Source organism: Cetorhinus maximus, chromosome 12, assembly GCF_964194155.1.
Source record: "Cetorhinus maximus chromosome 12, sCetMax3.hap1.1, whole genome shotgun sequence".
Classification (NCBI taxonomy): Eukaryota; Metazoa; Chordata; class Chondrichthyes; order Lamniformes; family Cetorhinidae; genus Cetorhinus; species Cetorhinus maximus.
Window position 1 is genome coordinate 30,768,823 of NC_135890.1, and position 23,879 is coordinate 30,792,701.

The window sequence follows — 23,879 nt, forward strand, 5'->3', positions numbered from 1 at the left end:
AAATCTCCAAAAAACAATCTCCCAATGAGATCATAGAGATGTAGGTGTGATAATTCCAATAATTCTATGTTGAGGAAGAATGAGTCTGAAGCTAACCTGTACCTTAAAACATGTTTATTTCCAAGACTGCAAAGCAAAGTCTGAGACCTCCCAGTCTGCTGCCCATCCACCCCACCCCGCCCGTGTTCCAGATGTCACCATTTATAAGCTTTTTTTGACTAAACCAATGAAAAAAGGGGCAAATTAACACAAGGTCAAATGAACTAACAAAAGTGGATACCCCCTTAAAGAGGCACCGCAACTCAAGAACAAAATGTTAAAGGAAACTTACAAAAGTCAAATTAAAATGTGATTTTCAGGGTCAATGAAGCAAACCAGTCTCCACGGTACCCACCGGTCATGGAAGGCCTCAATCGTACCGGCAGATACTGCGTGCTCCCTCTCCAAGGACACCCAGCCAGGTCCCCATTTGTAGGTATTTTAAAATAACAAATTAACAATTAAAGGGGACAAATTAATAAATTAGCAAAAGTTTAAATGAACAAATAAAAGGGGCAGCCTTAAAGGGAAGCTGCAACAAAAGACAAAACTACAAAGGAAACTTTCAAACCAAAATGTGATTTTCAGGGTCACCGGTCATGGAAAGCCTCAATCATAGCGGCGGACATCACATGCTCCCTCTCCAAGGGCACCTGACCGTGTCCCCATTTATAACACTTTTTGTTACAATAAATGCTCAGCACTTGAAACTTTGGCAGCAATGGGATTCAAACTCACGCCTCCTCAGAGACTGGAACCTGAATCCAGCGCCACTTGGCCGCGCTACCACTCTGACTGTCCCCATTTATAGGTGTACCAATATACCTGTCTAACAATGCAATTGCCTTAATGTAATTGCCATTAAACCGTTACAATATAATTGCCATTTAACAAAGTGATTGCCATTGGACCTTAATGTAATTAATAAGACGTCGACAGGGTGGGTGGTGGGAGCACAAATACTTTTGTGCAAGAACAATGTAGTCTTCCCCATGTTAACATGTTGTTATTATTCCTAAATTCCTGAACAGTAATCTGATTTGTATAAATGGCTTTTCCAAATGTATTAAGCAATTCTAAACTATCCACTTTTTTTTTAAAATTCGAGTTTATGTGCATATCCTAGATAAGTTATACACTATAGCCGTTTTCTACACACACCTCTTTCAAGCAAAATGGAATGTAGTACTTGCTTTGCTTCCTCTCATCCTGCTTCCCGTATATCTGTACCACTAGGATTTTTCTGAAAAATACATTTCAAAATATGTTAAAATATTGCACTCTTTGGATATGCAACAACTGACTTATAACTAGCTAAAGTCAACCATGTCAGATGTTTAATTTCACTATTTTTCAATTTACACGGTTGATCATCTATCACTTTGAATAGACTGGGCAGGTATCTGTAATATCTCCCAGTCAGGTGTGCAGACATGCCAATTTTCACAGGTGCCCTCATGGAAGCCACATGCGTTCCCAAGTCTCCTACTGATGTTTCTATATAACAGTTTTTCCTTTGTTGGGGAGTTGGGACCAAGTTTTTAAACTGTGTCCTCTATGGACCATTTTTGAGAATAAAGATGTCCCACTGCTATAATGTTAACAGAGCAACTACTGACCACTCTCCTATAAATAATAGAGCACATACAGACTCCCCCATAAGTAATACTTTGGGGGCATATACTGATGCCCCCAAAAATAACAGAGCAAATACTGACCTCTCCCCCATAAATAACAGAGCAAATACAAACCCCTCATAATAACAGAGCAAATACAGAAGCCCCTATAAATAACAGTGCAAATACTGATCCCCCCTATACAACAGAGCAAATACTGATCCTCCCATAAATAAGAGCAATTACTGACTCTCCCATAAATAACAAATAAATAAGGTCCTAGATGTGTTTAGGACACAACTGGTCGACATAGGTAGGAGAAAAATAAGCCAAAATTTTTGCTCCTGATTGTTATAGCATCTCTTGCTTGAAAGTGCTTGTGTGTTGATTTCAGGCTTTGGCTTGTTGCCATACCTCCTGCAGTCAAGCTCACACATTGCAAATGGGAATTAGGCTGAGGTACCAGGAGGCTTCAGCAAAAGAGGACATTTGGGAAAAAATAAGTAATATTCAGCAATGAAAGAGAATAATAGCTAAGTTTTTTTTTGAAAACAGATCACTTCCCGCCTTAGCTTTTCTGCTAAAGGCAAGGTCTTCCTGATGGGAAATGCTTTCACTGACTGGCACTGGCCTTCCTACAGTCCTTTACCCCTGCCCATTATTCATACAACTCAACAGGCTGTTTGATCATGACAGCATAACAGCCAATTTCATCTTTATTTGATGGCGCATTTGCACTTCTATCCAGTGAGCTTTGTTAGTTGACAAGAGCAAGAATCCATCCATCTTCTCCTCTCTAACCTTGCACTAAAGCTAATACGGTTACTGTGCTGCTGCTACCATTATCACCTTGGCTGAGGACAGCCAATTCAACAGTTGTGGATGAAACTTTTCTATCTGTATGACTTTGCTACTCGTTAAAGGACCCAGGGTGGAGCAGGGAGGAGCCTGAATAGTCTTTTGGAAATATCTACAAGCCTCAAAGAGGGAAACATTCATTCTCAGACTGAGAACAGATTATTAAACTAAATTAAAGTTTTAAAAATAGTAATATTTTATATATAGTAACAGAGAGAACTTACTCATCCTCTTTAACATCAGTTGGAATATCAGCTTCCCCAAGCAGCAGAAGTAAAACTCTTAAGGGGAAATCAAACATAAATTCACAGCATTAGTAGACAAGACATTTTCAAAGTTCTAACAGTAACCAAAATGCTAATAGAAAGATAAGGCATTGTAAACGAAGTTATGCTTTGACTACAATGAACAAGCCAGATCACATTTTGTCACTGTTATACAAAAATGATATGTAGTTATTTGAAGGGGTATAGAAAGAGCAACAAATATGTGTCCAAAGATAAATGGGATGAGTTAAAAAGAAAAGAGAAGAAAATCTATTAGGGTATCAAATGATAGATAAGGAGGGTTTACCATCTATTTACCCAAGTTTAAAGAAAGTAAAGACCAGAAGACTTAAATAGAAATCTGTGAATTTAAGTCTCGAACACATGAAGAAAAACCTCTTCATTTAAAGAGTGACAGATGTTTACCTCAATCATCTTACCTGGAAGAATTTTCCAAAAATCACTGGGAGTATTCCAAATACGATTGTATGCCATGATAGGGGAGCTTTTGACCTAAAGAGATAGCCTTTCCCATTGTGATTTCTCTCAAATTCACTTTCATTTTGAGTTCCAGTCATAAAATTAGTGATTAGCAGACAAGTGACTGGTCAATGCACAAGTTCCTAATCTCGGTCTCCTTTGCCAATACTTGTGACTTTGTAATGAATGGTAGTAGCCAAATTCGATCTCTAGTCTGTGCTCATTTAGCTGATCTCAGCAGGGATTGCAGTACGGGGAACTGCAGTTAGTATCTGGCACTAAATTAGCAGCGAGAATGGCCATGGTAGTGCTCCAGATTGCTATTAAAAATTTCCTGCTTAGAAGCACCTGTGTAAATGCTAGAAAGGATACATTTGGGCTTGGACTGCAAACGTTTGCCATCTGGATGAGATGCTAGGGAACACGTGATACCTTGGAAGCGGATACTTTCATAAGAGCGGGCATCGAGAAATAAAAATGACAAATAGAAAAGAAAACCAGTTTAACATTTATTTACCTGCTTGCTCCAACTGTTGTACCAAAATGTGCTGCAAAGGCACCAGATGACAGTGTGGAAGACACCACAACACCATTTCTAACCTATGTAGTAGGAAATAAAGGTTATTAAATCATTATAAAAATTGCCACACTTTCATAATTAGCTGTTCGCTGGAACTTGCTTCAGCAAAGAAAATCATACTTAAACTATTACAAAATCACCTAAATGCACGTTGATGTACAACATTACAATTCTCAAAAACACAGCACAATTTTTATTTGTTACAACTTATATTATATATGGTGCCTTTAATGCATCATTGGCCAAAATTTGATACCAAGCCCCATATGGAGGTATCAGGACAGGTGACCAAAAGTGCGGTCAAAGAGGTAGCTTTTAAGGAGTACCTTAAAGGAGGAGAGGGAGGTAGAGAGCTGGAGAGGTTTACGGAGAAAATTCCAGAGCTTAGGCCCTAGGCAGTTGAAAGCACAGCTGCTAATGATGCGATGCAGAAAATCGAGGGTGCACGAAAGGCCAGAGTGCAGAGATCTGTCAGTGGCAGTTACATAGTTAGAGGCGAGGCCATGGTGAGATTTGAACACAAAGATGAGAATTTTAAATTCAACATGTTAGACATTATGACCATTAAACTAAAATGAACCAAAAATATTTTACAGCCCATTAAAAATGTTAGGTAATGTTATTTTTAGCCATATCATTAGCTTGAAAATCAAAGATTATGACAAGTAACTATACAAAAGTGAAGATATTTAGCGAATAATTTCTGAAGTTCTGTGGCCAAACTGATGTGGCTTCATAATTCGTAAGCCACAAGTACATTTATGGTTTGCATCACTAGTAGGATGTTCAGAATTGACACTAAAATGTGTCTAGTAGAACACCACATTCTTTTCTAGTTTTGTTTCAGTGCAGATGTGAGCACAAGCAGATTTATTATTGTAGATCTCTACCATATGATGCAATGTGCATGCTTGAAGATGTTCCTCATAATTAATTTAACACAAATGTACTTTTGTTGCTGATTTACTGAGTCTATGAAATATGAATGATATTCCATAGATATTACTGTCAACTATTTAAAATGCTCCATGCCAACATTTTCCATCCAATTCCTAGTGATAGGTAGCTATAGATTAGGGTTAAGGTGTTAAAATGGAAATTAATAATGTCCTTCCCAACTATTATTTTTGGACTGCATAGTGACACCTTTTCTCCATGAGTGGAGGTGCAACTTCACTTTTCCCCTTTTTCAGAGGCTGTGCCTCACAATTGCTCAGGCCCACCACGTATGCATATAGTTCTGATGAGATATGTTACTTGTATTGTAAAACAGCGTTTTGCAATGAATGAGGTTGATTTAAAATGTCCCATTCTTTGTCCAGTGAGATCTCTACAGAAACAGGACAGAAGTTAGTTTGGTTTGATACTGTAATAGATGAATCCCCAATCCAGTAGCATGGACTATGGGGCAAGACCAGAAGATATGTGAGCGATAGCCAATATCTCTGCTGTCCCACAATGAATGATCTGGAATAATCCTCCAATTATGTCACTGTGCTGGAGTGTAGTACATACAATGGAGAATTTTTTAATTATCCCTCCTCTAAGCAGTTGATGATTAACTATCAAGGTATTTCAAACTAAATAGTATCTCATTCTTCACCTGAAATTGATAGTTAAAATGAGCTACTCCTGTCTTCTGCAAGTGAGACAAGCTCAGTGCAGATCTATAAAATCAGGCCATTCTCCTCAACCAAGCCAAGTGGTTTCAAAGTGCAATTGCCATTAAGAAAAAATGTGGGGCGGGATTTCCCAGCCCCACCCACTGACAGGATTTTCCGGTCCCACTAAAGTCAATGGATTTTTGAACAGCTTGCTGCATTTTACGCTCCTGCCCCTGCTGCGACAGGGCCATAAAATTCTGCCCATGGAAAATTGAGAGGAAGGGGAACTGTTGTCTAGCTTGGACAGGCGGCAATGGGATAGTGGATGGGGCTTTCTGTATTTCTTCCTGCCTTGCTCATTGTTTGGGGTTTGGCATGGGCCTGCCTAAATACCCAGCCAAGCGGTATGCTTCTATTCCTCTCGATCCTCCATATTATTTTTTTCCTGATACAACAGCGATTTAAAACAATTCATTGTATTTGAAGCTACATTAGTTTAAAGCCTTCCCAAGGCATTATTTTTGCATTATTCTGCTGTACATAATGTGATACTGTTCAGCTTCTTCTCCGGCCTAGCATTTGTTGTCCAGGTCTCACTACCGTAGAAGAATGCACTGAGGATGCAGACTTAGTAGCCTCACAGTTTGGTGTTCTCAGTCAGGCTGCTGTTGTTCTACATTTTCTTACTCAGCTTGGACATGACAGCTGCAACTTTTGCAATATGTGTGTTGATTTCAGCATCAAGTGACAGATTACTGATGATTGTGGAGCCTAGATATGTGAAGCTATCAACAACCTCCAGCATCACATTGTCAGTGCTGATAGCTGGCAGTATGGCAATATCCTGGACCATGACATTTGTCTTCTTGCTGCTGATGGTCAAACTAAACTCTTTCATTTGCCGCTGCAAGTGTTCCTCAGTATGGAATGTTCATGCAGTATCATCAGCATAGAGCAATTCTCTGATGGGGACTTGACACACCTTTGTCTTGGACCTCAGGCAAGCAAGGCTGAACAGCTTTAGTCAGTTCTGGTATGCAAATAGACATCATCTGCTAAATTCCATCAGAATATAGTCATTGCTAAGCTAATGATGCCTGCACTGGCTCGGCTACATACATTGGATAGATGATGGCCGTATCCGTATACCCAAAGACCTTCTGAATGGTGAGTTGGCCACTGGGTCACAACCTCCTGGGTGTAAGATTCTGATAATACTGCTAATTTTTAGGGTTTTATGTTAGTTTCAAGTAATATTCATTGATTTTATCTTGACCACTTTTTAAACAGTTCAGTTTGAATTTCTGCTAATGAGACAATTTAAAGTTAAGGCAGCTGATTGTGAGGAACGGGTGTTGATGACTTAATTACTTTAAAGCAGGCTTGTCCAACCTTTTCGCTTGAGTGACCTCATTTCCATTTTTGTCTCACCCAAGGGGCTGCTGAGGAAATTTCAGAAAGATAAGGTTTGGCACAACATTAAACTGAATTCTTTTTTTAAAATTATGGTTTAAGAAAAGAAACAACTTGCTGAGCAATAAAGCAATACATTGATTTTATTTTTTAAAAAAAGAGTAATTCATAAAGATGACCACCAGAGTGTGAGAGGGTCAGTGTGTGTGTGCTTGGCTCACTCCTAGTCTCAGGATGCTCACTCAATCACCCTCACCCACTGTGTCAGTGGGTGTGAGTATGAGTTGGTGTGGTGGTGAGAATGAGTGAGAAACTCGAGACTGGGAGTAAGGCAGATACACACACTCTCTCACTTCTGTGTGGGCACATGCTCTCTCACTCTCACACATGTGCACATGCACACACATGCTGGCACACAAACTCAACACTCTCACTCACAAAATCTGGCCCCGCATGGTCCAAGCACCCACCCCCACCATCCCCCCTCCCCGGCCGAAATTCAGCTCGAGGCTGCCTGAGTCCGGCCCCACACAGTCCAAACTCCCCATGCCCCCGCCCCCAGCCTTCTGCATCTGTTCCAACCTACCCCTTCTGTACTTACCAGTTGCTCTGAGAGCTCTGCAGGCAGAAACCGAGAATTAAAACTTGCCTAGCAACTGACTGCATCACACTCATCCAATCACAGGCTGGTTTCTCCATACATAGGCTCATGGAGCCTACCAGCAGCCAATGTAGGGAGGAACTAGCTTGTCATTGGATGAGCAGGCTTGCAGCATTTTTCAAAATTCTGTTACGATGGGATGTATTATTGATAGGAGGATGTAACTGAACTGTATCTATAAGGATGTGTCATTTGCTCACACTGGAATGTGCCTCTGGAGGCCCAGGGAATAAGGGATAGATATTTATCTTCTAGTTATGAAGGTGGGGTGAAACCAGATGACCCTCACCCTAAGCCAATAAGAGAGATTCATTTGGACCATCTCCAAATAAGGGATGAGGAACAATCAGAAGTAGGGATAAAAGTTGTTCAAAGTCTTCATTAGCACAGTTTTATCATGGCTTCTGTGGTATGATTCTTCTGAGACACAGTTCAACGTAACGCCACCTCAGAGGCAAAAGAAGAAAGGCATTGCCTGTACTGACAGCACTTGAGGAATCCTCAGGTCTTGAGGAATAAGAACCATCCATGTTGGCTTTACTGCTTTTTGCTTTATGTAAAATCTTGCTTAATAAATTCTACTTGATTCATAAATACTAGTTATTCGTACCTTCTTAGGTCAGGCAAACCTAGGACCCCACTGGTAGAAACTAAGAATTCGGTATTTAGAGATTTTAATTAAAAGGGTTTTATACCTCAAAACCCCTAAAACTTACATGAAAGTCCATGCCTCCGCTACAATGACACCTGCAAGTGAGATATGAAGATGGCGGATATTGACATGATAGCTGGGAGACTGTCACTGACAGCCGTGACCCTGGAGGCTGTCTGTTTGAAAAGGCATGGGATGAAGCGAGCAAAAACGAAAAGCCAGCTCTCCAAGAAGAGGTTCCAAAGAAAACAGAGGCCAGCAAATTGTCTACCTTCTCAGCCCACTGTTGTCATCTGCAGCAAATGCGCCAGAGTGTGGTCCCTGAGCCATACTAGGTGATGCTTAACACAGTTGATCACCAGGGTACAAACCATCGTCTTACAAAATGGAAGGCTGCCACATTCCACAATATGATACTGACACCTTTTTTGTTGCCCCTTATTTTGTAGTTATTGCTGCATAATGCAAATTTTAAAAATCATACATTACACGATGGAATGCTTCATTTCATAGTGAAGCTTAATTTGTAAACACAAGCATGGTTAAATGTGAGGTCACAAAATAGGTTAATGTCACATCTTGGGGAAAGCTAGATGGGCCAAAACAATCTTTTCCAGTTCTGTACAGTCCTCTGTTCTCACAAAACAGAGTTCAGTTTTGCTCTTTCACTAAAGGATGCAGAAAATATGCAGTTCCCCCTTCCAACTGTTATACTTCAAGGACTGCAGAGACTTTTAGGGAAATTGGTGCTCCATCTCCAAATTTTCTCCCCATGATATCAATTTTTGCTAGAGTTCCATCATCAATGCTCTCTTTAGTCCAAAGCAAGATCATTAAATCTATGCAAGCACGCGAACACTTAACAGACAAAATGTAACTACATTCTCTAATTTGGAATTGTTGGTGCTATATTCACAGAACATAAGGCATGGAATGAGAAAGGATCATTTGTTCTCATCACAAGATCATTTGCAATTGCTTATCTTACCACAGTATAACTGCATAGTCAGAAACTTAGCTGTCTCAACAGAGCACAAATTCCACCTACCTCCCTTTTCACGATTTTATTAATCACTGGAAACATTTTTCCCAGGGACAGTAAAAGATATTCATCCTTCAGGTGTGCACAATCACCGCTGCTGTGGAAAAATTCATAAAGTGGATTTCAAGATATCATTCAAGAAGATCAATCTCATGCTGACATAATGAAAGAAGTTTAAAGGTAGCATCATCCCATATATCACTGAGTGAGTCTTTTCCACCTGGAATGCACCTTGCAGGTTGCTTTATTGCTCCAAGAAGTTAGAATTTCTCTGCACAGGTAGAAATGTTTTAGTTGTATTTGTAGTGAGCAACACGCTTCTCCCCCAGCCATTACCCTATTTTAAACATTCTCAAATTGTTTCCTTTATAATTGATAATTATCCAAGCTAAGAGGTGTGCAATTTCCAGATTGTACTACTGACTTTCTTAAATGTTTTGGTTATCAGATTACTTTCAAACTTCTCAACCTACTTTGTTTAAACCGTTTTTGGATGTATTCCATTAACTTATGTTTATCCTCACTCTAATCAGCAGAAACAGTAAACAACAAATTCCTATTTCATTGTTTTTTTTAAATTTCTACTTCTAATTTCCACCATCTCAGTTACTTTATTTTCCCTCTGCCTCTCCTGAAAGTATTCTTCTTACTGGAACACCATTCCATATGCACCAGTCAATTACCAGCACCTGGCTCAAGTCGTCATTCTTAACTTGTGAACCAAGTCACTAGGGTCTCCATTCCACTTCCAGCAGGAATCATTTAACCGGAGTGGCAATCCTTGCCAAATTTTCCATCCTTAACTCAGGAGTGCAATTGAAGCCCTTCATCTTCACATTAATGTCAGTCAACTCAATACAAACCAGGCACTGAACCAAAAAGCCTTCCTGGCCTGTATGGCTCAGCTATGGGCTGTCTTATCTAGAAATCCCCTGGAATAAAATCCATAGGGAAAACCATTACCTCATGCTCTTCTCAGTTACCTCTATTTCCATTCTTATCCATTTCTCTGTTTTCCCCAGTCTCCCCTGATTACCCATGAACTGTGCCTCCACAAATGCAAGTTTATGCAATTCAGCCAAACCTGATGAGAACGCCAGCTTCTTCCATGGTGATTTTCCTCTCTTCTACTTGAAGGCATTGGTCCAACTTTGTTAGCTTTTCTCCACATCCGCCCAATGCAGTTCTTACATGGGGAGCTAACACTAGAACCTTCCTCATGTGGGAATCCATGAACTCATCAAAATCTTGGTTCATGTTAGAGACCATCGTCGCTTTCTTCTCTTCTGCAGTTTTGGCTGTACTTGACTGAGAGTCACCTTCTTCAATACCAAGGTTCAGTTTCTTGGTGCTTGGATCTTTAAAAAAGATACTGTCTGAAGAAATCGTGAAAAGTGAAACACTGGTTAATAGTGCATATCACTTAATCTGTACTTAGTCCACTTTCTTACCATCTCCAGAATGAATGAAACAAGCCATTATTTCTTAAAAAAAGTATAAGTACACATTTGAGACCCAGGGCAAAATATCCCACTCTTACTGCAGGACATGATTCTGCCTGCCCTCATGTATCAGAGCTCAATCTGGCTGACCTTCTAAGTTCATTTTAATTATAAAAGCAAATGACTGCAGCAACAGAACCAATCTACCGCCACAGCTGAAGAAGAGAAGTCACAGGTTTTTAGTTACATTTTTAAAGGTAATAATTTGCCTCTGATCGATTGTACTCCATCAAGGAGTGGATTTATTTTTTAAAACTCCTTTCTACATATCATGGGAACATCAGACGAAAGTAACATACCGGTGCCCCTTGTATCTAATGCTGCTATCGAGATAATGAGGGTGATTCATTTTAGAAGCAGATGTCCACTCTAAATTATGCCTGTTCATATCTGGGTGTCTACATTCAACAATCACCATCCTTTCTGGAGGAAGATCCTGGACAGCAAGATAATCAGTAGGGAGCTGAGAAAAGCTCCTGGGCATACTTTCCAGCCCTGCCCAAAACAAGGTAGATGAGCTTCCCATTGCAATATGTATACATTTAAAGCTGATTTTTGTGAATATTTTCAGTTTACCAGATTAAGGGCCAAGTCCTATAGTCCAGGCACTGCCAAAGTTAAAAAGCATAGCATAGAGTCATCATACCACAGGATATCAGCCCATCAAGTCCATGTTGGCACTTTGTAGACAATTCAGTCAGTTCCATTCATCCATTCTAACCCCGTAGCCTTGCAAATTTATTTCCCTCAAGTGCTGATACAATTTCTTTTTGAAATCATTAATTATCTCTGTTTCTGCCAACCTCATAAAGCAGTAACTTCCAGGTCATTGCCACTCGCTGCATGCAAAAGTTCTTCCTCACATTTCCTTTGCATCTCTTGCCCAAAACCCAAAATCTGTGTCCCCTTTATCCTTGTACCATCAGCTAATGGAAACATGTTTATATAAGGTAGAAAAAAAAACTATCAAAATCTTGTACATCTCAATCAGAACTCCCTTCAAACTCCTTTGCTCCAAAGAGAACATAGCTAAATTTCCTCATCCCTGGAACTATTCTGATAAATCTCCTTCGCACTGCCTCAAGGACCTTCACATCCTTCCTAAAGTATAGAGATCAGAACTGGGAGGCAAAATGGGAGTTGTGCCTAACCAAAGATTTATAAAAGGTTCAGCATAACTTCCCTGCTTTTGCACTCAATTTCCCTATTTATGAAGCCCAGGATCCCAAAAGCTTTATTAAATGCTCTCTCAGTATGTCCTGCTACCTTCAAAGATCTATGGACATGACCCCACAAGTTCCCCTGTCCCTGCATTCTTTTTAGAACTGTGCCATTAAGTCTGTGTTGCCTCCCTATCCCTTCTGCCAAAATACATCACCTCACACTTCTTTGTATTAAATTACATCTGCTACTTGTCTGCCCATCCTGCTAGCCTATGTCTTGTTGCAGTTGATTGGTGCCGTACACACTGTCTGTTACATTCCATGTACAAGATGTACTAAATTGCATAGCATCCTTCGGGAGCACCTTCCAAAGCTGTAACCTCTACCACCTAGAAAGACAAGGACAGTAAACACATAGGAACACCACCTCCTGCAAGTTCTCCTCCAAGTAACACACCATCATTACTTGGAACTATATGTTATTGCTTCACTGTCGCTGGGTCAAAAACTGGAACTCCTTCCCTAACAGCAATGTGGTGTACCTACACCAGCCTGCGGCAGTTCAGGGTGGCAGCTCACCACAATATTCTCAAGGGCAAAATTGGATGGGCAACAAATGCTGACCTTACCAGCAATGCTCAAATTCCATGTAAGAATTAAAAAGCTTGGCATTATTGGCAAATTTTGAAATTTTACTCTGCATTCCAATATCCAAGTCATATCAAAAAAGTAGTAGTGCTAGCTTGGGGAACACGACTGTTGACCACCCTTGAGTCTTAAAAAAACAACCATCTACTATGACACGCTATTTTCTTAAGCCAATCAAGCTAACAGTGACTCCCTATTCCATTACCCTCAATTTTGTTAACCAGCCTTTTATGTGGTACTTTGTCAAACACTTTCTTAAAATCAATATAGGCAACATCCATTGGATTCCCCTCATTAACCTTCTCTGTTACTTCATCAAAAAAATGTAATTAGTCAAATACAATCTGTCTTTTACAAACCCATGCTGGCTCTCCGTAAATTAACTCAAACCCCCCCAAGTCCCTGTTGATTTTCTTCCTGATTATTATTTCTAAAACCTACCACTGATGTAACTGACCAGCCTGTTGTTACTAGGAATATCCTTACACCTTTCTTGAACAACGATGTCACATTTGCCACTTTCTAATAGCAATGAGATAAATCAGTAAATTAATGAATAGCTGATGTCAAGCCTGGTTTTAAAAAGCCTGGGGATTGTAGAAGAATTGTACAAGAAAAGAAAAACAGAACTCAGGAGAAAGGTTGATGAACTTTGACACGATAGTCAGAGCAGTAGAAGGATGAATGTGTAGAATCGCAATTCAGAACAAACAAGAGAGGAACACGGTGAGCAGTGGCAACACATTAGTACCATTAATAATAGGGATGTGGGAACTATTGCAGAAAGACCATTTCAAAATTAAATTCACAAAATTTCACTGTCTTACAGAATCAGAATTTATACAGCACAGGAGGCTGCCATTTGGCCCATTGTGTCTACACTGGCTCTCCGAAAGAGCAATTTCTCTACTGCCATGCCTGCACCTTCTCCCTGTAACCCTGCACATTCTTCCATTTCAGATAACAGTCTAATTCCCTTTTGAATATCTCTATTGAACCTGCCTGCAGCACACTCTCAGACTCCGGATCCTAACCACTTGCTCTGTGAAGAAGTTTTTTCTCAAATCGCTTTTGCTTCTTTTTCCAATTGCTTTAAATCTATGCCATTCTCGATCCTTTTGTGAGTGGGAACAATTTCTCCCTATCAACTCTGTCCAGACCCCTGAAGATTTTGAATGCCTCTTAGCCTTCTCTTCTAAAACAAAACAGTCCCAACTTCTCCAATCTATCTTCATAACTGACGTTCCTCATTCCTGGAACTATTCTTGTGAATCTTTTGCACTCTCTCCAAATTTTTCACATCTTTCCAAATTGCAGTAACCAAAACTGGACACAATCCGCCAGCTGAGGCCAAACAAGTGTGTTATACAAGTTTAATGTAACTTCTTTGTTCTCTGATGAAAGGAGTCATTAAGATCATACATTTAATTATTTGATATATGAATAAATCATGTAGAGACAGCTTTAGACAACTTGATATGATATAGAACTGGAAACTGGAAAATAGATGATTCAGTGTGCCTTTGCCACTCAATCTCAACTCCTACAGTTTACCATTATTCAATTAAACATTACAATTATAGATACTACACAAAGTTTATACAAATAATTTTGAATGCCTAACCATATTTTTCCAAAGTTTTATTTTCCTTTAGTTCTCTTTTGTAACTGTAATGTCCCTTTTACAATAAAATCATGTAGGTTTGAATCCAATGCAAATTAATGGGATGAAAACATCTTCTCTCAGCATGATACAAGGGGCTCAACATCAAAGAGAATCTGGAATGAACCCAGTTCCCAAAAAACTGTGGGTCATGGCTTAAAATTGCCAATAATATAGAACACAATGCATTCTCATTCAGAGGGTGAATTTTATAGGCATTTTTTCTGAATAGGCAGGAAATTTAGTCTTCAGATTTTAAAGATTTCTAGAACTGGAAAAATTAAATGCAATAAAAATGTGCTATTCATTAGTTGGAATTACTGCATATTTGCTGAAGCACAATAAGGACAGTTTTATTCAGCACCTGGCTATTATACTTGCCACGAGAGTGACCGACAGACGTTGGGTATACGACATTTCTTCCCGGAACACTGAGGCCCTTCAGTGACATGAATATAAAATTTGCCCCACCCCATTCACAACCCTAAATAAGTCTATTTTTAAATAACTGCACAAATCACAAAAAATTTTATGAAAGATTATGAAAAATTTTACCTTGATTCTTTAAAAAGTTCCAGTACGTTTGATGTACCGCTCTCACATTCTGAATAGATTCTATGGCACTTTAGGGCCAAAACAATTAAAAAAAAACAATTTTACTGTACACTTCAATATTTGATGTACAAAATATAAATGCTCTGGTGACTACAATTCGCTATCAATCAATATGGAACACTAGGCTCCTGAACCTGAAGTTTATGTAAATATAGCTATATTAGCAACCCCATCTCACTTACTACTAAACCTTACAGGGATGCCCACTGTCCGAGCTGGTTGTCAGTCTCATTTTTGAAAACTCAAGTCGTTCCTCACTTACTATTTAACTTAGAACCATGTCCAATTATTTCATCTTGTTACATTAATTCTACCAGAATCACATATGCAGCAAATAAAAATGCTCAATTTTATTAATACCACATCATTAACGTAACACTGCACTTTGTGCATTTCCCTAACTGTGATGAAAGTATAATAATTTTCATAATATTTTTCTGGTTTATTGTAAAGTAGGTTTATGTGGTTAAATAAAGTTGGGTCTGTGTGTGATTTAATTACATCTGGCGTGAAGTAGAGTGCAAGTTTGAAATAATCAAAAGAAGCTAGGTGCTTGACATGCTAATGAGTAAACATGGATGCTGAGTTAGCATGTAAGGCGTGAAGGGAATTTGTACTTTGTAGGTAAATGAAGGGATTGAGATTTCAAAGGGATCTTAGTCTGTATACAACTAGCCAGATAAGCAAGGCTAAGGAATGTTTATTTTTCCCAAAGGCTACTGACAATATTGGCAACATGGAAGTTTTAAATTATAAGGAAGATACAGTTTCAAAGACATATGGAACAATGGAATTTACATATTAAAAAGAGAGAAACATATATAAAGGAGAATGAAAGGCTATGTGTCAGAAGGCCATGTAAGATCTAAAAGGAATGTGTGAAGTAGCCTGAATGAAGCCTCCAGCATTTGTGCATAAGTCTGTTATATAATGAAACTGAAGTTGGGGAAAAACCATTTGGAATTCCACTGTCCAGGGTAGTGTGTTAACTTGCTGTGTTTGTTTTAAATCTAAAATCTATTTTGGACCGTTGCCTTAAAAGGAGTGTGTCTGGGGGTCAGGTTAATTGGGAATTCTAGACTTATTATGGTGGTAAATAATTGTAGTTTTATATTTGTGCTTGAAATCTTCTATATTTTGTTAATAAATGTTTTAATTTAATTTTAAAATCTCTAAAGGTCTTGGTGGACTCATTACTGTGAATTCAGTGCACATATCTTCTCGTAATAAATTGTGATAGCACGATCAAGTTTCCCTCATGGATTTGCTCCACCTGGCACACATCATCTGCCACGACATAACACTCACAAAATTGTTCCAAAATGCAGTATACTTTTTTACTGAAATTGGGAGAAAACCTTTAGAATGCAGTGTGGCACTTTACATTTTTCCCCATAGGCAATTTAGCTCCTTGTAAATATAGCAAAATGTTTTAATACAAATCATAATGCCATTTGGCCCTGAGCTATTAAGCATACACATACCTGCTGTTCAAGTAAAATGGTCAGCGGAAATCGAAAACACAAGGTTTACAATAATCCAATTAACTTTCATCTTTCTTTACTGTCCACACAGCATTTGTTGAAACTGGATGCAAGCTGAGAAAGATGACACACATAGAAAGAAACAAAATAATATAATGACTGACTAACTACCTTACGCATGGCACCATTTCCCCAATCAATGGAGGCACAGGGTCTCCCAGTAATGCCCGGACAGTCATGCAGACAGATTCTGAAAGGGAACGCAAATTGTATCCTCCCTGAAAACAAATTCCTTAAAGTTACAGGTTATAACTTATAAAGAATCTGCCATCCTTACCTGGTCTGGCCTACATGTGACTCCAGACCTAACAGCAATGTGGTCGACTCTTAAATGACCTCTGAAATGGCCTAAGCCACAGCAAACCACTACGAAGTCTCAAAAAAGGAATGAAACTGGACAGACCCAGCATCGGCCTAGGCACCGGAAATGACAACGGCAAACTCAACCCTGTCGACCTTCAAAGTCCTCCTTACCAACATCTGGGGGCTAGTGCCAAAATTGGGAGAGCTGTCTCACAGACTAGTTAAGTAACAGCTTGACGTAGTCATCCTCACGGAATCATATCTAACGGATAATGTCCCAGGCACTATCATCACCACCCCTGTCCCACTGGCAGGTCAGACCCAGCAGAGGTGGCGGCACAGTGGTACACAGTCAGGAGGGAGTGGTCCTTGGAGTCCTCAACATAGACTCTGAACTCCTTGAAATCTATAGCATCAGGTCAAATATGGGCAGGAAAACCTTCTGCTGATTACCATGTAAAGCCTTCCCTCAGCTAATGAAATAGTGTTCCTCCACGTTGAGCACCACTTGGAGGAAGCACTGAGGGTGGCAAGGGTGCAAAATGTACTCTGGTTGGGGGACTTCACTGTCCATCACCAAGAGTGGCTCAGTAGCACTGATGGGGCTAGCCGAGTCCTAAAGGACATAGCTGCTAGACTGGATCTGTGACAGGTGGTGATGGAAGCAACAAGAGGGAAAAACATACTTGACCTCATTCTCACCAACCTGCCTGACGCAGATGCATCTGTCCATGACAGTATCGGTAGGAATGACCACCACACAGCCGTTGTGGAGACGAAGTCCTGCCTTCACATTGAGGATACCCTCCATCGTGTTGTGTGGCACTACCATCGTGTTAAATGGGATAGATTTCAAATAGATCTAGTAACTCAAGATTGGGCATCCATGAGGCGCTGTGGGCCATCAGCAGCAGCAGCAGAATTGTACTCGAACACAATCTGTAACATCATGGCCCAGCATATACCCCATATAGATCCCACTCTACCATTACCATTAAGCCAGGGGATCAACCCTGGTTCAATGAAGAATGCAGGAGGGCATGCCACGAGCAGCACCAGGCATACCGAAAAATGAGGTGTCAACCTGGTGATGCTACAACACAAGGATACTTGTGTGTCAAACAGCATAATCAGCAAGTGATAGAGAGAGCTAAGCGATCCCACAAACAATGGATCAGATCTAAACTCTGCAGTCCAGCCACATCCAGGCGTGAATGGTGGTGGACAATGAAACAACTCACTGGAAGAGGAAGCTCCACAAATATCCCCATCCTCAATGATGGAGGAGCCCAGCACATCAGTGCAAAAGATAAGGTAGAAGGATTTGCTACAACCTTCAGCCAGAAGTGCCGAGTGGATGATCCATCTTGGCTTCTTCCGGAGGTCCCCAGCATCACAGATGCCAGTCTTCAGCCAATTCGATTCACTCCACGTGATATCAAGGAATGGCTCAAGGTACTGGATAGTGCAACGGCTATGGGCCCTGACAATATTCTGGCAATAATACTGAAGACTTGTGCTCCAGAACTTGCCGCGCCCCTAGCCAAGCTGTTCCATCACAGTTACAACATTGGCATCTACCCGGCTATGTGGAAAATTGCCCAGGTATGTCCTGTACACAAATAGCAGGACAAATCCAACCCGGCCAATTACCGCCCCATCAGTCTACTCTGCATCATCAATAAAGAAATAGAAGAGGCCATCAACAGTGCTATCAAGCAGCACTTGCTTAGCAATAACCTGCTCACTGACACTCAGTTTGGGTTCTGCCAGGGCCACTTAGCTTCTGATCCCATTACTGTTGGTTCAAACATGGACAAAAGAGCTCAACTCCCGAGGTGAGATGAGAGTGATTGCCTTCACATCAAGGCCGCATTTGATCGAGTGTGATATCAAGGAGCCCTAGCAAAACTGGAGTGAATGGGAATCAGGGGGAATACTCTCCACTGGTTGGAGTCATACCTAGCACAAAGGAAGATGGTTGCGGTTGTTGGATCTCAGCTCCAGGACATCACTGCAGGAGGTCCTCAGGGTAGTGTCTTCGGCCCAACTATCTTCAGCTGCTTCATCAGCGACCTTCCTTCCATCATAAAATCAGAAGTGGGGATGATCGCTGATGATTGTACAATGTTCAGCACCATTTGCGATTCCTCAGATACTGAAGCAGTCCATGCCCTGAACAATATCCAGGCTTGGGCAGACAAGTGGCAAATAACATTTGCGCCACACAAATGCCAGAAAATGACTATTTCCAACAAGAGAGAATCCAACCATCACCCCTTGACATTAAATGGCAATACCATCACTAAATCTCCCACTATCAACATCTTGGAGGTTACATTGACCAGAAACTGAACTGGATTAACCATATAAATACTGTGGCTATAAGAGCAGGTCAGAGGCTAGGAATCCTGCAACGAGTAACTCACCTTCTGACTCCCCAAAGCCTGTTCACCATCTACAAGGCAAAAGTCAGGAGTGTGATGGAATGCTCCCCACTTGCCTAGATGAGTGCAGCTCCCACAACACTCAAGCAGTTTGACACCATCCAGGACAAAGCAGCCCGATTGATTGGCACTACATCCACAAACATTCGCTCCCTCCACCACCGACACACAGTAGCAGCAGTATGTACCATCTACAAAATGTACTGCAGGAATTCACCAAGGCTCCTTAGACAGCAGCTTCCAAATCCACGACCACTACCATCTGGAAGGACAAGGGCAGCAGATAGATGGGAAAATCACCAGCTGGAAGTTCCGTCCAAGTCACTCACCATCCTGACTTGGAAATAAATTGCTGTTCCTTTACTGTCGCTGGGCCAAAATCCTGGAACTCCCTCCCAGGGGCGATGGTTGGATTCTCTCTTGTTGGAGGTGGTCATTGTGTGACACTTGTGTGGCACGAATGTTACTTGCCACTTGTCAGCCCAAGCCTGGATATTGCCCAGGTCTTGCTGCATTTGGACATGGACTGCTTCAGTATCTGAGGAGTCGCGAATGGTGCTGAACATTGTACAATCATCAGCGAAAATCCCCACTTCCAACCTTATGATGGAAGGAAGGTCATTGATAAAGCAGCTGAAGATGGTTGGGCCGAGGACACTACCCTGAGGGACTCCTGCAGTGATGTCCTGGAGCTGAGATGACTGATCTCCAACAACCACAACCATCTTCCTTTGTGCTAGGTATGACTCCAACCAATGGAGAGTTTTGCACGTGATTCCCATTGACTCCAGTTTTGCTAGGGCTCCTTGATGCCATACACGGTCAAATACGGCCTTGATGTCAAGGGCACTTACTCTCACCTCACCTCGGGAGTTGAGCTCGTTTGCTCATGTTTGAACCAAGGCTGTCATGAGGTTAGGAGCTGAGTGGCCCTGGCGGAACCCAAACTGGGCATCAGTGAGCAGGTTATTGATAAGCAAGTGCCGCTTGATAGCACTGTTGATGACCCTTTCCGTTACTTTACTGAGGATAGAGAGTAGACTGATGGGGAGGTAATTGGCCGGGATGGATTTGTCCTGCTTTTTGTGTACAGGACATGCCAATTTTACACATAGCCGAGTAGATGCCAGTGTTGTAGCTGTACTGGAACAGCTTGGCTAGGGGCACGGCGAGTTCTGGAGCACAAGTCTTCAGTACTATTGCCGGAATATTGTCAGGGCCCAAATATCCAGTGCCATCAGCCATTTCTTAATGTCAAGTAGAGTGAATCTAATTGGCTGAAGACTGGCATCTGTGATGCTGGGGGCTTCTGGAGGAGGCCAAGATGGATAATCCACTTGGCACTTCTGGCTGAAGATTGTAGCAAATGCTTCAACCTTATATTTTGCACTGATGTGCTGGGCTCCTCCATCATTGAGGATGGGGACATTTGTGGAGCCTCCTCCTCCAGTGAGTTGTTTCGTTGTCCACCGCCGTTCACGACTGGATGTGGCAGGACTGCAGAGCTTAGATCTGATCCGTTGGTAGTGGGATCGCTTAGCTCTGTCTATCACTTGCTCCTTATGCTGTTTAGCATGTACGTAGTCCTGTGTTGTAGCATCACCAGGTTGACACCTTATTTTTCGGTAAGCCTGGCGCAGCTCCTGGTATGCCCTCCTGCACTCCTCATTGAACCAGGGTTGATCCCCTGGCTTGATGCTAATGGTAGAGTGGGGTATATGCCAGGCCATGAGGTTACAAATTGTGTTTGAGTACAATTCTGCTGCTGCTGATGGCCCACAACCATCATGAGTTGCTAGATCTGTTCCAAATCTATCCCATTTAGCATGGTGGTAGTGTCACACAACATGACGGAGGGTATCCTCAATGTGAAGGAAGGACTTCGTCTCCACAACGACTGTGTGGTGGTCAGTGGACATTGAAGTCCCTCACCCAGAGTACATTCTGTGCCCTTGCCGCCCTCAGTGATTCCTTCAAGTGGTGTTTAACATGGAAGAGCACTGATTCATCAACTGAGGGAGGGTGGTACGTGGTAATCAGCAGAAGGTTTCCTTGCCCGTGTTTGACTTGATGCCATGAGACTTCATGGGGTCCGGAGTCGATGTTGAGGAATTCCAGGGCAACTCCCTCCCAACTGTATAACACTGTACTGCCGTCTCTACTGGGTCTGTCCTGCCAGTGGGACAGGACATACCCAGGGATGGTGATGGTGGTGACTTAGATATTATCTGTAAGATATGATTTTGTGAGGATGACTATGTCAGGCTGTTGCTTGACTAGTCTGTGAGGTAACTCTCTCAATTTTGGCACTAGCCCCCAGATGTTAGTAGGGTCAACAGGGCTAAGATTGGTGTTGCTGTTCCGGTTCCTAGGTCTATGCCGGGTGATCCGTCTGGTTTCATTCCTTTCTTGTGACTTTGTAGCAATTTGATACAACTGAGCGGCTTGCTAGGCCATTTCAGAGGGCATTTAAGAGTCAACCACATTGCTGTGGGTCTGGAGTCACATGTAGGCCAGACCAGGTAAGGACAACAGATTTCCTTCCCTAAAGGACATTAGTGAACCAGATGGGGTTTTTACAACAATTGACAATAGTTTCATGGTCATCATTAGACTTTTAATTCCAGATTTTTTTGAATTCTGCTGTGGTGGGGTTCGAACCTGGGTCCCTAGTGCATTACCCTGGGTCTCTGGATTGTTAATCTAGCGACAATACCACTACGCCCCCAAATAAGTTACCAAACAAGTTCCAATATCAGCCTCCAAGGAACAGAACAGTAAAGACAGGAAATGGCTTGTGGGATTCCACAAGCTCAAAACCATATCCCACCTTGCAACTGTGCAGTCTCCACTCCTCTCCTCATTAACTTAAAGGCACTTTTACAAAACAGGGACACTAGATTACCACCATATTGGCCTTCCAGTACCACGTTTCCCCTATTTATATTTCCACCCAAAATTATTTGCTGCCCAGCTGTTTTCTTGGCCAAAGTCCAACAATCAGCAGCAACCAGCAGCCAGTGTCTGCTGTTACTGAAATAATTCAGGCAATTTATATTTCCAACTGCTGACAACAGACGAATGTTCTCCTAGTTTTGAAACTTAAAAGCCTATGGTTTTCTTTAACATCCACCTAAACAGGCAAATTGGACCTTGGCTAATATGTTATCTGAAAAACAGAAGGTCATATTACTCCCTCAAAACTATAATGAAATATATTAAGTGCTTAAGTTAGGTCCAGGGCTTCAAATCCACAGCCCAAAAGGCAGGCAACTATCAATATCAAGGTCACAGAGATTGTGATAAATGACTAAACTTCAATGAACTATAATTCCACAGGATTGAGAGAGAAACAAAAAAAGTGGTATGAAACTTAATACGCATTTATGTTTTTCTGAAGTCTATTTGTAATGTCAGAGGGAAACCACATACTTTAGGCAGTTTAATACTGGTCATAAAAAGTTGGCATCACTCATCATCAAGACAGAAAATTGTCCAACAAAATCTCTCCATTGTGTTCCAAACAATTGTAAAACATGATGAATAAATTGCACCTTCACAATGTTTTTGTGTCATCTAGATATAGGGCAAACATTTGATTTTAATGTATGCAAAATAATAGGTCCAAAATCACCTAAACAAACAGATACAAGTCAATTCTCATACAAAGTGCTCCATTATAAGCAATTTGATGATGTGTGTAAAAATAGTGTGCATAATCTGGGAGAAAATATAGTTACATACATACCTCTAAAACAACACAGAGCTTCCCGTTAGCTAGTGGCATCAGTAGTTGAGTCAGATGAGCAAAACACTCAGGTGTAGCATGCATTTCACCCTAGGGGATAGCAGAGTAAATCATCAAATCAGGTTAATAATACTCCTATGGCCAGAGCACTTGGACATTTTCAAAGAAACTCTCTGGAATAAACTTCTAGTTTTGCTGTGGCAGTGTTACCTTTGAATGTTGTTTCACTTTTCATAAATTGTTTACATATAGTTACGTAATAATTTTAAACTAAAACTCCTATTGAATTGCATCTGATTTAAACATGGTTCAGTTATACAGTATTGTGATTTTGTTTTGAAACAAAAGAAAACAGTTGACTTCATGTGGGCCAATTGTTGAGTATTTCATATAGATAGTGCCAAGTGCTAGTAAGGAAGAACAACAGAGCAATGGCTTATTATTTAGATTTATATACAAGTAATGAGTAATGTCAAAAGGAAATCAAAATTGATCATTATGGCCAACATGCCTAAAGCCTCATCTTGATCAAATTGCCTACTTGTGATGGAGGATATATAATCTCAATTAAAAATAAACATACTTCAGGATCTCCAATTGCAGCATCAAATCCAGCTGAAACCAGAATCAATTCTGGATTAAACTGTAATAACAATGAGTAAAGTAATTATTAACAGTATGTAAAAACAAAGAAATCCAACAAAATGAACATATAAGTATTAAGATAGTCAAGTGTAATACAAATTACCTCATAAGCCAAAGGAAGTAAAATGTAGAAGAAAGCTGCTAGATAGTCAGCATTTTCCATTCCAATCTGTTAGAAATAATTTTTTAAAAAAGTTATTTTTAATTAAATTGAGAAATGCAGATAAAGATCCAAAGTACTTGGAGCAGGGCACCATCACAGTTGGGAAAAAGGGAAAGAAAGGAAATCAGAAATAATTACTAGATGAAATTAAGTTTTAAAATTTTAAATAACTTTGGAAGACAGAATTAAATTGCAAATGATCAGACATTAATATCTGAATGACAACA

At 40.7% G+C, this 23,879-nt stretch overlaps 1 protein-coding gene across 3 annotated transcripts in view; it reads right to left on the reverse strand.

Annotated features, from left to right (window-relative positions):
• Positions 1 to 23,879, reverse strand: part of LOC144687342 (polyamine deacetylase HDAC10-like) — a 54,707-nt gene that overhangs the window by 8,568 nt on the left and 22,260 nt on the right. For all 3 annotated transcript variants that reach the window (XM_078553330.1, XM_078553331.1, XM_078553332.1), the window contains exons 9-18: positions 23,593 to 23,658; positions 23,428 to 23,487; positions 22,845 to 22,934; positions 16,458 to 16,564; positions 14,743 to 14,810; positions 10,296 to 10,587; positions 9,218 to 9,308; positions 3,777 to 3,859; positions 2,738 to 2,794; positions 1,201 to 1,282 (exon numbers count right to left, since the gene is read on the reverse strand). In XM_078553330.1, the coding sequence (XP_078409456.1) occupies positions 1,201 to 1,282; positions 2,738 to 2,794; positions 3,777 to 3,859; positions 9,218 to 9,308; positions 10,296 to 10,587; positions 14,743 to 14,810; positions 16,458 to 16,564; positions 22,845 to 22,934; positions 23,428 to 23,487; positions 23,593 to 23,658 (996 nt within the window). The remainder of the gene's footprint in view (positions 1 to 1,200; positions 1,283 to 2,737; positions 2,795 to 3,776; positions 3,860 to 9,217; positions 9,309 to 10,295; positions 10,588 to 14,742; positions 14,811 to 16,457; positions 16,565 to 22,844; positions 22,935 to 23,427; positions 23,488 to 23,592; positions 23,659 to 23,879) is intronic.